This window comes from Trichechus manatus, unplaced genomic scaffold, assembly GCF_000243295.1.
Source record: "Trichechus manatus latirostris isolate Lorelei unplaced genomic scaffold, TriManLat1.0 scaffold00016, whole genome shotgun sequence".
In the NCBI taxonomy this organism is placed as follows: Eukaryota; Metazoa; Chordata; class Mammalia; order Sirenia; family Trichechidae; genus Trichechus; species Trichechus manatus.
The window spans coordinates 20,798,012-20,813,281 of record NW_004443952.1 but is presented as its reverse complement, the minus strand read 5'-3'; the positions used below and the strand labels follow the sequence as shown (position 1 = coordinate 20,813,281).

At 39.5% G+C, this 15,270-nt stretch overlaps 1 protein-coding gene across 2 annotated transcripts in view; it reads left to right on the top strand.

The window, feature by feature from the left end:
- Window positions 1–6,082, top strand: part of STX17 (syntaxin 17) — a 52,417-nt gene extending 46,335 nt beyond the window's left edge. For both annotated transcript variants that reach the window (XM_004372228.3, XM_023727467.1), the window contains 2 exons: window positions 2,002–2,088; window positions 2,830–6,082. In XM_004372228.3, coding sequence (XP_004372285.1) covers window positions 2,002–2,088; window positions 2,830–3,069 — 327 coding nt within the window. In that variant the 3' untranslated portion in view covers window positions 3,070–6,082. The remainder of the gene's footprint in view (window positions 1–2,001; window positions 2,089–2,829) is intronic.
- Window positions 6,083–15,270: the final 9,188 nt, after the last annotated feature.

Here is a 15,270-nt window from a genome sequence, read left to right as displayed (position 1 = left end):
TTTGTAACCATCAAAGAATGTTTTCTTCTGTGTTTAAACCTTTTCTTGAGTTCTTATAATAGTGGTCTCATACAATATTTGTCCTTTTGCACTATCTTTCTTTCTTATAAAAATTTTTTTATTAAATTTTTTCCTATGTTGCTTGAAATGCTAGGGCACTAAAACATTAGATCTCTCCTAGCATTCCTTCATTCAATTTTTATTTTCCTCAAACAGTAAAACTTGTTTAATGTCAGCTTTCTTTTTCTGATCCATAGAAGCATAGGATCAGCAATAATAAATCCAACTTGTCTGGATTTCTGACACCCTGTCATTGTTTCTATTTGGGACACCCATCAATACTTTCCATACTTGCCTGAAACAGTTTATGCTGATACAGATAAACCACAGGTGTAAAACTCTATCATCAACCTCCATATCTTGATGAGTTGAGGGGTAGAAGGAGAACAACCAACATGTCCTTCTTACCTCAACCCAAAAGTAACTCCAACAAGAGAAAGGAGTCTGCCAGGATTGTTGCCATTTCTATACCAAGTGTGATCTCAAGGCTTCAGGGAAATAATTTTTAATGCTCCTTCCTAAAAAGGTGGGCTATTTTGTTCTCAAATGAAATGGTAGTTGGAATTAGTGGAGCTGCTGGTAGGTTCGAACCACAAACCTTTCAGTTAGCAGCCAAGGGCTTTAACCACTGTGCCGCCAGTGCTTCTCCTCATGTTCACTTCAGTATAAGTCAGTTATATAAGAGCAATCAAACCTTCGTGATTAAAGTTGAATTATTTCACAATCATAGAAGGTAGCATTTAGCTGAGATCAAAGAGGAATTCTCTTCTTTTTCTGTGAATTAAAAAAAAAAAAAATTAAGTGCGATGGTGGTTACCAAACCAAAAACCAAAGGCATTGCTGTTGAGTCCATTCTGACTCACAGGAACCCTAGAGGACATTGCAGAACTGCCCCATAGGATTTTATAGAAGTAAATCTTTACAGAAGCCGACTGCCACATCTTTCTCCCAAGGAGCGGCTGGTGGGTTCAAACTGCTGACCTTTCAGTTAGCATCTGAGTGCTTTAACAACTGCACCACCAGGGCTCCTGTGATGGTGGATACATGGGTTTATACATTTGTCAGAGCTTACTGTACTATACCCTTAAAATGGGTGCGTATTATTGTATATAAATTCTACATACATATTTACATAAAATTGTGCTCCTATGGAAAGTAATGAGTGCCTGTCACTGGAGGTAGTGGAGCAGAGGTTCTGTGACCACTTGTCAGAAATGTTGAGACAAAGATCACACTCAGTGACCTAGGCGTTCTTTCTGTCCAGAGATTCTATGAGTCACAGTAGCTGTTGTGTCAGTACAGGTGCTGCCATTTTATGTAGCTGCTTTACTCATATATTTGATGTGAAACATTTTAACTTACTATTATTTTAAAATGTATTAAAATGTACAGATATAAAACAGGACAGTGAATTCATTCACTGCTCCCTACTGCATATCACAATTGGAAAGATCTCATGGCGGACCAACCGTATTGTATTCTTAGTCCTAAAGCATAACAGTTGTATTTATTGGATCAAGGGTATTTTACTCCTAAGGTAAATTTGCCTGTTTTCAACTGAATCTTCAAAGATCAATTATGTTTTGTTTTTTTCCATCAAACCCAACATGTTGTGTAAATGCTTATTTGGATTTTTTTTTCCTCCTGAAAAGTACATTTATTTGGAGAATAATATGTTTCTATATGTGAATGAATTTTAGTATGAGCTTTTTGCTAGAGAGGTGCCAGCCTTTTATTACCTAATAATTAAGTCCCCCTCTTTTTTTTTCATAAAAGTGAATTTGTATTTTCGACATGGTTTATCGGATGCTATTAATGAACCACTATTAAGACTGCAAGACTGCAGTACCCGGGCCCTGATTACAGGAATTAAAATAGTGTGTATTTGGCTTACTGCTGCTGCCCAGCAGGAACACTCACTCATAATTCCTTTGCATCTAGTCTCAGCAGGAGAAGATTGACAGCATTGAAGACCATGTCAACAGTGCTGCTGTGAATGTTGAAGAGGGAACCAAAAACTTGGGGAAGGTAAGATTCTGCTCCTGCTGACAAATCAATGGTACTCGGGCTCCCAGGAGTCTGTAGTATTAACCCAATTGATCTGCTCTCTTTAATGTTGAGGGAACCAGCAATTAAGGAAATAAGGAAAAAATGACACATAGGTAGTGCAAGAAATCAATGGTTGTTGTAATATTCTACTCTAAGATTCATTCTGTCAGGAGAGAAATTTTTTTCAAAGAAAATAAACTGAAGCCCCACTCTAAGGCATTTGGTGCTACAAGGGAGTATTTGCAGGGGTCAGGGAGAGGAATGAGAGAAGGTTTGCAAGAATCCAGTAGGGGCAGATGTATAAGGACAGGACAGCATGTGTGGAGTGGGACCATCTATTTTCCACAGAATGTTGCTTTTAACCCCAGGTACATTGCCACAGGAATAATCTCTGTGTAACATAAAAGCTTTAGGGGGAATCTGTGGCTGCTGAAACTGTTTAAATAAGCCAGCTAGATAGATAGTGGATTGATTGTTTTGCAAGTAAAATCAATTTGTAGCAGTCCACTCTCTGTAGCTTATTTCTCTAAGTTCTGAGATCTGGAGCAATTGCAGTACCTGTGGAATATTTTCTTTTCCACCCACAGGTACAATCTCTAAGGTTAATTATATACCAAGAGTTAAAGAGGCATTGCCAGGAGTAATGAGAGGAAAATGCACATCACCGCAGGCAGATATTCTCAACTCAATTTCTAAATTGAATTTTTTTTTTTTTTACAGGCTGCAAAATACAAGCTGGCAGCTCTGCCTGTGGCAGGTGCACTCATTGGAGGAGTGGTGGGGGGTCCGATTGGCCTCCTTGCAGGCTTCAAAGTGGCAGGAATTGCAGCTGCAGTTGGTGGTGGGGTGTTGGGCTTCACAGGTGGAAAATTGATACAAAGAAGGAAACAGAAAATGATGGAGAAGCTCACTTCCAGCTGTCCAGATCTTCCCAGCCAAAGTGACAAAAAATGCAGTTAAAAATCACACTTCAGCGTTATTGGTGCCAACGCATCTATTCTGATAGTGATGGCCTTTGCTGCTGTTGACGGACATTCAGTCAACTTTTGAAACACAAGTATATAAAGGTAGTGGCTGTAGATGTTCAAATGGGATTGAACTGTGACGAGTAGATATATTTTGTTGTTTACTGGGGTGTTAATGGAGATGTTACAGATTGAGGAGCCAGGGCTGAGGGTGTATAATGTCTGTCAGGTAAAGTTTAAAGAGTGCCAGACAGCCTATTTTCTGCCTTTACGTGTAAAAACTGAACCCATAACTCTGATGAAGACTTGGGACGTGTGGAAATACTGGGTTATAGAAGAATAGTTTCGTTCATAACCCAGTAGTTTTCTTCCATAATGCTGACTTAGAGATTCTAAGGCCAAGCATATTTGTAGGAGATTATTTAGGTCTCTTAGCAAGGAGAAGAACAAGAGTTGAAGAACCTTGCTTATCAGTATCTAGCTAGGATTGGGGGCACAGGTGAATTTGATAATGGGGTCCAGTTGGTGAATCCTGTTGCATTTGGTGAATCCCCCAAACTTCTGGTTAAGGAAATTAATAATGCAAGAAAATGGAAAGAGAAGCCCACCTGCTCTTCAGATAATCTTCATTTGTGACTCTGGCTTCTTTTCTGAACCCTTCCTTCTGCCTCTCTTTAAATAAAAATCACAGACTATGAAGTGGTGGATTTATCAGGCCAGTAGCCAAGCTCTGCGTGTCCACCTGTCTCCACACGCCTCAAAGATCTAGTGCTCTTTGCCTTCCCTCCTTTGTAATTTTGAAAAGTTCTTTGGTTGGGGTGAATTCTACCCTTGTGTAATGAGGACTTGTCTCACAGTCTGCTTTTTTTGTATTGTCTGCCACCATCTCTGTCTATCCTTTCCTATAACCTCTAGGTTAAAATAATAATAATAATAATAATAATCCCAGAATATTCCCAACATTGTTAGATTTGGGGGTAAAAATGAGCAGGGGGAAAGCATGAGATCATTTCCTGGGGCATCTTCCAGTTTCAAGGGGCTGCTGTACCTGCCACACAAGGAGTGTTGACCTCCGTCGTCTTTTCAGCTGTCCTTTGGGGAAGCTAAGAAGTAGCTTTCTGTCTCTACTATTGTGCTTTCCCCAGGCTTTGCTATCTTCCTATGCTGTCCTTCACTTTTCACAGCTGCTCTTTCTTCCCAAGGATGGTATTCTTGTTTGCCTTTCCTCATACTCAAGGTGAGCATGGACTCAGCCCCGTGGAAGTCAGGCCTGATGAAGGATTTGTGGTGCTAATCTCAATAGTTGACATTGACGGCAAGGATGGCCCAGCCCAACCCAATGTCTGTCTCCAACAGTTAAAAGGCTTTAAACCTAGAAAAGAAATTTAAGGTTGCAGACAGCCTCACCCTCCATCCCTAACTTATTTGAAATAGAAAGAACCACCTGTTGCCTTACTCTTTTCCCCTTTCTGAGGACAGAGGAGCGGGCATCTGCATCCCAAAAGGCGTGAGCTGTTTCTGCCCAGGAGTCAAACAGGTTCAACAAAGCGTTGAATGGTTTATCATTTCTCCCTTGCTGAGTTTATTTTTAATAACTTTCATTGATTGCTGCCTTTTATTTCTGTGTCAAATCTAAAGAGACCTTTCTCTTCCTGCTTTTTGAATCTCATCAATGAATTCCAGGGAGAGAAAGCACCATTTCTTGTTATCATTAATTAATTGGAGAATATCAAGTATTGCTATCTACTGACTTGTATCTTTTCCCTCCAAGAAGGAAATCATTTGAATAAATGTCAGATTCTGGTCCAGTATTTGTTTGATTTTGAATACCCATAAAGTTGGAATCATTACTTTTGAACCCCTCCTTTTTTTAAGTTTTCTGATCCTTGCTGTCCCTTTAACACAAGATGCCCAAGCCAGAATGAGCATCAGAATCATCCAAGGAGCTGATTTAAAACAAGATTCCACAACTTCAGTTCCACAGATGATTCTGACATAGCCAGTCCAGCCTAGTTAACATTAGAAGTTTACATCAATACTCAGCTGTATCATTTAATTCTGTAATTTCCAGAATTCCACTCCTCAGCATAGCCCAATCTTGATCACTGCAGATTATCTCCCCCCTCTACTAACCGGTAATTGGCCATGCTTTGAGCCCAGCATCTTGGCAGCACTAAGGGCTCCTTGTAATGCCAGGCTAATTTTATGTCAGGACACAAAGGAGAGAGAGGAGGGCTGCAATGGAATCTCACATCTTGTTTGGGTTCTCATGTTTCCTGAGCCAGTGAAAGTGTGTGGGACACCACTGCAAGTACTTATGTAGACTTTTGATTTTTGCTACTCATCGGGGTTGGAATATTATTCCAGCAGTCTTCACACATAGGCAAGTTATAGTACTTGAAAAAAAGCTATGTAATTTGAAATTATTTAGAAATTATATCTACTTTCTCCATAATAAAACCTAATGGCCAATTTTTGTAGAAATTGCTAAAAGTACTTAATCAACTATAAATTATATAGCCATAAAGTATTAAGTGTTCAGGAGTATAAATTAGCCAGTACAACTCAGAGACAAATCTTAAAATTGAATGTCATGTCCTACAGCATCAGATTAAATTTATCTTCTCTATCGTTCATGTCTTATTTTTACTACAGTACGTTAGAAGGTAAAGAACTTTGATTAACATCTTAAAATTTATAGGGATTCGTTTGGGTAAAGGCAGCACTCCTAAAGACTTTTTTTTTTTTTTTTACATAATCAAGAATTTCTCTGTAGAGAGGAGACTTTGAAACTTTGTAACCCACAGTAAAAAATGTATTTACATCAAAACTCAGCATATGCATAATGGAACAATACTTACCCTTATTATGTGCAGTGCATTGTGTTGTTTTTTATTCTGCTTCAGTTTTTAAAATATGCTAGTTGTAATCCACTAAATTGATTTCATAATCTAACAATGGGTTGCAATCCTTAGTTTGAAAAAAAAAAAAAAGAAAAACCCGATAGAGAAACTGATATTTATTGAATACCTTCTCTTTGCCAAGCACTTCGCTAGGCATTTTATAGGTAAGGAAACAGTCTCAGAGAAGTTAAATAATTTGTAGAGGGTTATTCAACTAAAAAGGGGGTGAAGCCAGGTCTGTTGAACTACAAAAACTTTCTCTTATACCATGCCACCTCTCTACAAAATTAAGGTAGGTCATCCATTCTGTGTCACCCACCCAGATGTTCCGTGAGGCAGGCTTACTTTGAAATTACACGCGTCTTTCATTCGCACTAATTTTTATTATCTTCCGATTCTTCACCAAGTGCCCCAGTATCTGACAGCTTCAACGTTTGTAACGGTAGCCAAACTCAGAAGTACATAGTGCTGAATTTGATCCTTAGCCTATGAAATAAGTGTTTCCATCTCATCACACATCCTACAAATTTTCTTGTATTCATTGGTTATAACCATTGCTTAAACAGTGCTTTTTATACTTAATTTAAGAATAAAACTCTAAAGCAATGCTTTTTAAAACAAATCTATCATAACTCATAGATTCAAATGATTATCTTTTAAAATAGTACCCTTGGGAAGCCATGTACTTGCTGTAGTGATGCTAGTATTACTCAGCATATTTTTGAAACATTTCTTTTGGAATGGCCTCCAAAGACATTTTGCAAACCACGTAAGAAAGCCATCTCCGTTGTGACTAGTCACAGACTACACTCCCTCATCCTTATGACCTCGCCGCCTCCTTCCTCAGTTCGTCCAGCTTTCCCTCTTCAGGCAGAGCTTTCCACCCCTTTGTGCTGGAGCCAGTAACCGGAGGCTGCTGAGATGGAGTTTGTGCTAGGGCTGCCAAAACTGGTCAGACTTCTTGGAGCAAGAACTTTTAGTTGCACTGAAGTAAAGTGCCGTAAAGGGAGAATCCAAAAACGCTCCTCTGGGCCGCCTCTGGCCGCACAGCAGTAAGGACTGAGTACTGGTAATAGCAATCACAGGAAGTTGAGGAAACCTGTAATGTAAATACATGGTATACAACATTTTTCACCATTGAAAGTACAGAAACCAAAATATGCTTTGTGTTAACTTTAAAAATGAAAGTCTTTCTCAGGGTACCCTTTGCCCTTCATTGCTGCCACGTGAAATCTTTGGGACGAAGGCTGCAGGAAAGCCTGGGACAGGTTCTCCTATGAAATGGGACATTTTCTCCTCTTGTATAAGTTGTAACATGGCTGTGGCTCTCAGGTACTTAGGAATTTTACATAAATGTTCTTAAGTAATCAGAGGCCTAATAAAAGGGAGTGCGCTTCCCCTCTAGGAGAAATTTGTAAAAAATTCGGGTTCTGTGTGGATTGTGTGTTTATGAATGTTTCATTTTATTTCTAACAAGTGGTTCTCATTTTTTATATTCATTAATGTCCTTTTACAGAGTATTATAAACGATCTTGGGTATTATAAACAATCAGTGGTAAAGGAACCACATATGATCAACTTTGCTACCTTCCAAGAAATTAGGTTATTGTGGGAGATAAGAAATGTATCTGTGCAATATTAACAAAATAAATAAATTGAAATAAATATGTAAAAGTTGTCGAATGCAATTTGCCCAAGGTAACAAAGCTAGTTAGCACAAGAGCTAGGATTATAACCATGGTCTAAAAAAAAAAAATCCTCCAATTAAGTTAACTGAGTTTTTGTTGTACCATGTCAGTTGCCTTCTGAGGCTTAGGGTCTTTCAGACCAGCCTTAACATTGCTGTAGTGGGAAGAGAATTGGATGGGGAATCAGGAGATCTGAGTTCTAGTTTTGGCTCTGCCTTTTGTAGTTAGGAGCCCTGGTGGCGCAGTGGTTAAGAGCTCAGGCTGCTAACCTAAAGGTCAACAGTTCGAATCCACTCAGCCGCTCCTTGGAAACCCTATGGGGCAGTTCTACTCTGCCCTATAGAGTCACTATGAGTCGCAATCGACGGCAACGGTTTTATGTACTAAGTTTCTTCTCATGGGTGGCTGCCTTCTCCCGTTCTGGCTAGGGACTCCCAACCATAACCTTAGTGATCACCAACTTGACTCCCTGCGTGCTTTATATCTAGCCTCTGACCAAGTCCTGTCGATTCTGCTCTGAAAGTTAGTTGCACCCATTTCTAAATACATTCATGGCCATCACTCTAGTAAAAGACTTCATGACCTCACACCTGTAACTAATCTTCCCCAGCTTCAAGCCATTCCTCACATCACTGCCACAAGAATGAAAACCAGGTCCATTTTTTCATTTTTCTGCTGAAAAATTTTCAGTGGCTCCCATTGAATACCAGATAAAGTTCAATTCCTTTAGGTTGGCATTCATAGCCTTCCACATTCTGGTCCCAGTCTCATCTCTTCAAACTACTCACATAAAATAAGTGCCCTTCAGACTCACTGCTCAGCCATCTCACAATGCTACTAAAAAGCAGATATTCCACAGGAACAATTTTAAGCTATAAACTGGTAAAAAACTATGTTTACATTTTTCTGGGTAAATAATGTCTGTACTACTACTGCATTTTACAAAACTATCTAGTCATCTGAGTTTTGTTTAAGCTCTTGAACAAACCCATTGTTTCCTAAGGAAAAGAAACCTTTTTTCCCCAGAAGTAATTCAATTTCTACAACTTCAAAACAATATCAATCTCGTCACGCGTGCATCTGGTAGCCAAAATATGAGGATTTTTCTTAGCAGCCTAGATACTCCAGCCTTGAATGGACCATTGTCCAGCTCTTGGGAAAAACCTAATATTTGAGAAAGATATTCAACGTTACTCATTTTCTATATATTTCTCAAAGTATTTGAGATTTCATTCTTATATTAAGGTTAATCACTAGAAAGATGTTTACCTGGGTTTCATTAATTAAATCCAATAAAGATGTTTTACATTTTATTATTAAACCCCTGGTGTTTAGCAAGGGTCAGCATAAGAAAAAGCCCAATGGTGAGAATTTCTGCAGATTCTCTAAAGCTTATTCAATTTCTTTGTTATTTATTCTGTTTTCACATGGTGCTTGCATAACTCATTTAACAAACATTTAACTCAATTCCTGTTATGTGTTCAGTGCTGGGGCCATACACAGAAAAACAAGACCTATAGTATCTACCCTTGTAAACCATTTAGTCTAATCAACTCAGATATTTAAAGCAAGTAATTGCAGTAAAACATGATTAGTACCTGAAAAGAGGAATAAACAAGGTAATAGAGGGCACAGAGAATGGAGTGACTGACTCTGCCTGGAAAAGAAGGGGAAGGCTTTGTGGAACACATTGTATTTGAGCAGTACCCTAAAAAAGAGTTTGCCTGATTGGAGATAGGGTTATGGGTGTTCAGAGGAATTGCATGTACAAAGGCTTCAAAACATAAAAGAGCATGATGTGCTTAGAGAAAACCAAGAAATTAAATGGTGAATGGTGAGGCTAGTTAGATGGAAATACAGACTAGGGTGGTTATATCCTTTTAAATTTAATCTGTTTAAAAGATTTGATGTATTGCTTTGTATCACATGAGACTTATAACCCTCAGAGTTTGTTGTTTTGACTTTTTTTGCCAAAGCAATAAAGCCTCACATTTGGTATATTTGCCTTGGTTCTTGGTATATTTGGCAATATTTGTTTTCCTTTTCCACATGTAAGAAATGGTTTCTGCTTTTTTGCCTCTCTGCTTGTGAGATTCCCTGCTTAACACTGAATGTCCGCTGTCTTCCTGTCCTGCTATTTATTCCGTAAATATTTGTTGAAAACCACTGAGAAAACAGTCATGAAATTTACCTTCTAGTGTCCAAGTCCATCAAGGTCCAAGTTTTCCATTTCTACAGGAATTTTTTATTTTATTGTACTTTAGATGAAGGTTTACAGAACAAATTGTTTCTCATTAAACAGTCAGTACACATATTGTTTTAAGACATTGGTTAACAACCCCATGACATGTCAACACTCTCCCTTCACGACCTTGGAGGACTTTTTTTTTTGGTGAAAATATACATAGCCAAAGTTACACCATTACAAAAGTTTCTACATGTACAATTCAATGACATTGATTACATTCTTCCAGTTGTGCTGCTATTCTCACTATCCTATTCCGAATTATTCCATCACCATTATCTTCAACTTACTGTCCCCTAGGCTTCCCATCAAACCCTTAGAGTTACTGTTGTCAGTTTGATTTCACATAGATAATTTTTTTTTTTTTTTGTACCTTAGATGAAGGTTTGCAGAACAAATAGTTTCTCATTAAACAGTACACATACTGCCCTATGACAATGGTTAACAACCTCACAACATGTCAATACTGTCCCTTCTCAACCTTGGGTTCCCTATCACCAGCTTCCTGTCCCCTCCTTCCTTCTAGTCCTTGCCCTGGACTGCTGTGCGTCATTAGTCCCATTTTGTTTCATAAGGCTGTCCAATCCCCAGCTGAACAGTGAACTTTGGGAGTGACTTCCCCACTGAGCTAAAAAGGTATCTGGGGGCTGTACTCTTGGGGTTTTTCCAGTCTGTCAGGCCAGTAAATCTGGTCTTTTTTTTTTTGTGAGTTAGAATTTTCTACATCCTGGACCCTCTATTGTGATCCCGGTCAGAGCAGTCAGTGGTGGTAGCCAGGCACCATCTAGCTGTACTGGTGGAGGCCGTGGTAGCTGTGGTCCATTAGTCCTTTGGACTCATCTTTTCCTTGTATCCTGTTCTCTTCATTCTCCCTTGCTCCCAAAGGGTTGAGACCAGTGGAGTATATTAGGTGGCTGCTCACAGGCTTTTAAAACCCTAGGCGCTACTCACCAAGGTAGAATGTAGAACATTGTCTTTATAAACTGTGTTATGCCAATTGACCTAGATGTTCCCCGAGACCATCCCCACAGCCCTCCGCCCAGCATCAGTCCCTCAGGGAGTTTGGAAGTGCCTATGGAGCTTCTATGACCTTGTACAAGTTGTGCTGGCTTCCCTAGTATTGTGTACTGTCTTACCCTTCACCAAAGTTACCACTTATCTGTTGTCTATTTAGTTTCCCCACCCCAACCCTTCCATCCCTCATAACCAACAAAGATTGTTTCTTTTTGTGTGTAAATTTTGACATAATTTTTTATAGTAGAGGTCTCATACAATATTTGTCCTTTTGTGATGGACTTATTTCACTCAGCATAATGTCCTCCAGTTACATCCATGTTATGAGATGCTTCACAGATTCATCATTGTTCTTTATGTTTGCCTAATACTCCATTGTGTGTATGTACCATAGTTTGTTTATCCATTCATCTGTTGATGGGCACCTAGGTTGTTTCCATCTTTTGTTATTGTGAACAGTGCTGCAATGAATATGGGTGTGCATATGTCTATTCGTGTGATGGCTCTTATTTCTCTAGGATATATTCCTAGGAGTGGGATTGCATTTTGTAGTGCTTTTTTTTTTTTTGTGGTGCTGACGTTTTCTTTGTTCCTCTTACTCTCCTGTGCTGAGTTCCTTTTGTTTGTGGATTTTTTTTATTTCTTTTGTTTTTGTAGGTTTTAATTTTACTGAGATTTTGTTTTTCTTATTTTGATGGGTAGGTGTGTTAACTTTCTTTGTGGTTACCTCGAAATTTACCCTTATCTTCCTAGATTTGAACCAGTATATTATTACTTGGTATCGCCTTGCCTTCCTCTCCATTAGAAGTTCTATACCTACACCGTTTATTCCCTCTTTTATTGTTCCAATGCTGTTGTCATTTACAGATTAACCTCTCTAGTTCCCTGTTGTAATTATTTTGGTTTTGCATAGTCCTTAAGAGTTCATTTCCTAGGTTGGTATCTGGATAGTACAATCCTGTGTCCTGTATTCAGCCTGTGGTGTGATGTTGTTTGTTCTCAGATCAAAGGACTCCCTTTAATAATTCTTGTAGGTTTGATTTGGTTTTTACATAGTCCCTTAATTTCTGTTTATCTGGAAATGACCTAATTTCACCATTATATTGGAATGAGAGTTTTGCAGGATATATTATTCTTGGCTGGCAATTTTTTTCTTTCAAGGTTTTATATATGTCATCCCATTGCCTACCTGCATGGTTTCTACCGAATAATCCAAGCTTAGTCTTATTGTTTCTCCTCTGTATGTGACTTTTTGTTTTTCTCGGGCTGCTCTTAGGATTCTTTGTTTGTCTTTGGTTTGGGAGAGTGTGATTATGATATACCTTGGTGATTTTCTTTTGCGGTATATCCTATATGGGATTCGTTGAGCTTCTTGGATGGTCAGCTTTTAATCTTTCATGATATTGGGGAAGTTTTCTGTCAGCAATTCTTCAATGATCCTCTCTGTGTTTTCTGTTTTCTCCCCCGTTCTGGAACTCTGATCACTCGCAGATTTTTGCTTTTGATTGTATCCCACATAATTCTCAGGGTTTCTTCATTTTTCTTTGTTCTTTTTTCTGATTTTTCCTCCAACGGAATTGTATCCAAGTGTTTGTCTTCAGTTTCGCTAATCGTATCTTCCATCGTTTTTAACCTGCTCCTCAGCCCTTCTATGACACTGTCCATTTTTGAAATCTTGTTGTTTATCTTTTGGATTTCTAATTGTTGTTTTTGTATGATTTCTAGTTGTGAATTTATTTTAGCATTTTGTTCCTGTATTATTTTCTTGAAAATTCTATTTTTTTGTATTTTCCATGAATTTTTCTGCCTTTTCCATGAATTTGTCTATTTTTTCCTCATTTTTGTCTGCTTTTTGCTTCAACTCTTGGATAATTCTGAGTATTAGAGATGTGACTTCCCTATCAGTTAGGTCTAGTGCCTTTTCTTCTATGGGAAGGTCATCTGGTGTTTTATTTTGGACACCTACTGGAACCATCCTGTCCTGTTTTTGTAAACGTTTTGATATTGTCTGCTGTCTTCGAGGCATTTAGTGGTTATTTTCCTCATTTGTTGATTGTAGATTTGTTTGTTTCATCCTGCTTTTTTGTGTTATTTGGTTATGTCTGAGCAGGTGGGCTGTGCGTTGTTTGTTTGCTTGTCTGTTGGCACGATACTTTTCACCTCCTTCTCCAATGGGCAGGGTCAGTCACTCAGGTATGATACAGCAGGGCAGGCCCAACTGAAGGGGAATTGCTGGGATGGGTTGTTTTCTGGCACACACCAGGGCTGACAGTGCGGACTGGGAATCAGTACAGGGCAGGTTCCAGTAGGCCATGCCTGTGCTGCTGTGATGTTCAGTGCACGGTGCAGGTAGACAGGAAGGAGGGGGTAGACTGTGATGTGTGGAGCTAAGATGGGTATGGGAAAGAGAGAAGAGACAGGAACAGGGCCAAAAACATACACACAAACAAAAAAGAGTGCTAAAGGAGCTTGCTATTGGAGTGGAGAGATGACAGACTGAGAAATGGGAGAAACAAAAATGAAAAAGAAAAAGAAAAAGGGTAAAAGAAAAAAAGGAATAAATTGAGAAACTGGAAATGAAGAAAGACGAAAGGGGAATAAGAGAGAGAAGAAAACAAAACAAAGAAACAAACAAACAAAAGAAACCAAGAAACAAGAAAAAAGAAATGCCCCCAGGGATGTCCCTGCGCGTCTGTGCAGAGTAAGGGAATAGCTTCCAAGCTGCATGGTACTACCCAGCTAGAAGGGGCTCCCAAGCCTAGAGAAGAAAAAGAAAACAAACAAACAAATCAAAACAGAACAGAACAAACCAGAGCAAACAAACAAAAACGCCCCAGGGGTCCCACCAGCGTGGCGGCATGGGCCGGGTAGCAGTTTCACAGTAGAGTGGTGTTTTGCAGCCTTTGAGGAAGAAGCAAAGATGGTGCACGGAGCCAGGTATTTGAGAGAAAGGAGGGGGAGGTGGTGAGAGGTATGGAAGAAATCTAAAGAAGCGGAAAAAAGCAACACCAGCAGCCAACAAAAGGCACTCAGGGAGCCGGCCAGTGTGGGCGGGTGGAATCCAGGTAACACTGGGGTGAAGCTGGTACTTCCTGGCCAAGAGACTGTGGCTGCAGGAAGCAGAGGAGGTTAAGTGGGGGTGAAGAAGGGTAGGGGGTGGGAAAGCCTGTATCGCTGGTTACTGGTTGTTCTGTCTCCTGCTGGAAGCTCCGTGAAGCTGCTTTCTCATACCCCGTTCGCTGATCTCTGATAGGAGTCCAAGATGGCAGATCCATGCTGCCGTAGCTGATAGGGGACCTCTGCATGTATCTCTCCTTGCTCTCTGTTCTCAGTTTCTTATTCTATTCAGTGCTTGGTTGAGTTCTTTATCTCTTCATTTAATGCTTAGGGTTTCAGGATTGACGTGTGACTCTGTTTGACTTAGTTTTTCTGATCTTTGCTGCAGAGGGATGGCGTGGTGCTTCCGACTATAGCGCCATGTTGCCCGGAAGTCCCAGGACTATTTCTTGACTACTGCAGTTCAGTGGGACCCGTTTTCACTTGTGGTTAATTCTGTAATGTTTTAGAACTTTATAGGTTTTATATTCTTTGTAGTGGTGGTCTCCCCAGCTAGACTGTAACTTTTTTCAGGGCAGGGAACTGCTTCCTGGAGTATTTCATCTGCTTCCTGGAGTATTTTCGGGCATGAAGCACAGTGACGAGAAGGGGAAGAATAACTACACCACTGTTAGTGATGCCCAGATGATGAATGAGTAGGGTGGGGAACAACAATAGTTCCTTAGCCCCTCCCCCACCCCACTTCATCCCTCTTCCCCTTTTTGGACATGAGGACTAAAAGAATTAATGCCTAGAAAGGCTCCTGGCTCATAGTAACTACACAAATGCTAGCTGCTTCTGTTATTGTAATTGTTTCTATTATTTTTCCCAAGGTTTAAAGGAAAGGCACATTAATGAAAACAGGGTAATGTACCTATAAGAATAGTGTTAGAGATACACCTAAAATGAGCAGAGACTTGAGAAAAATACTAAGAATTCTTTTTTTAAGGCTTAGTTATTAAGAAGTTGGTATCATGACCAAAGACGACTGGCAGAAAGTAAATCTTTTTCATCTCTATTAAGAATGATATCCAAATATGAGAATGTATCAAATCTGGAAGTAGGGTGATCATACATCCCACTTTGTCTGAGACAGTCCTGATTACATCTGTTGTCCTGGTGAAATCGTTAATAATGCTCCCTTCCACTCTCAAATGTCCTGGTTCAGATGAAAAAAATTACATGGTCACCCTAGTTAGAAGGGTGATGAAAGTAAGTGTAGAGCTTCCACAAACAAAACAAAACAAAAC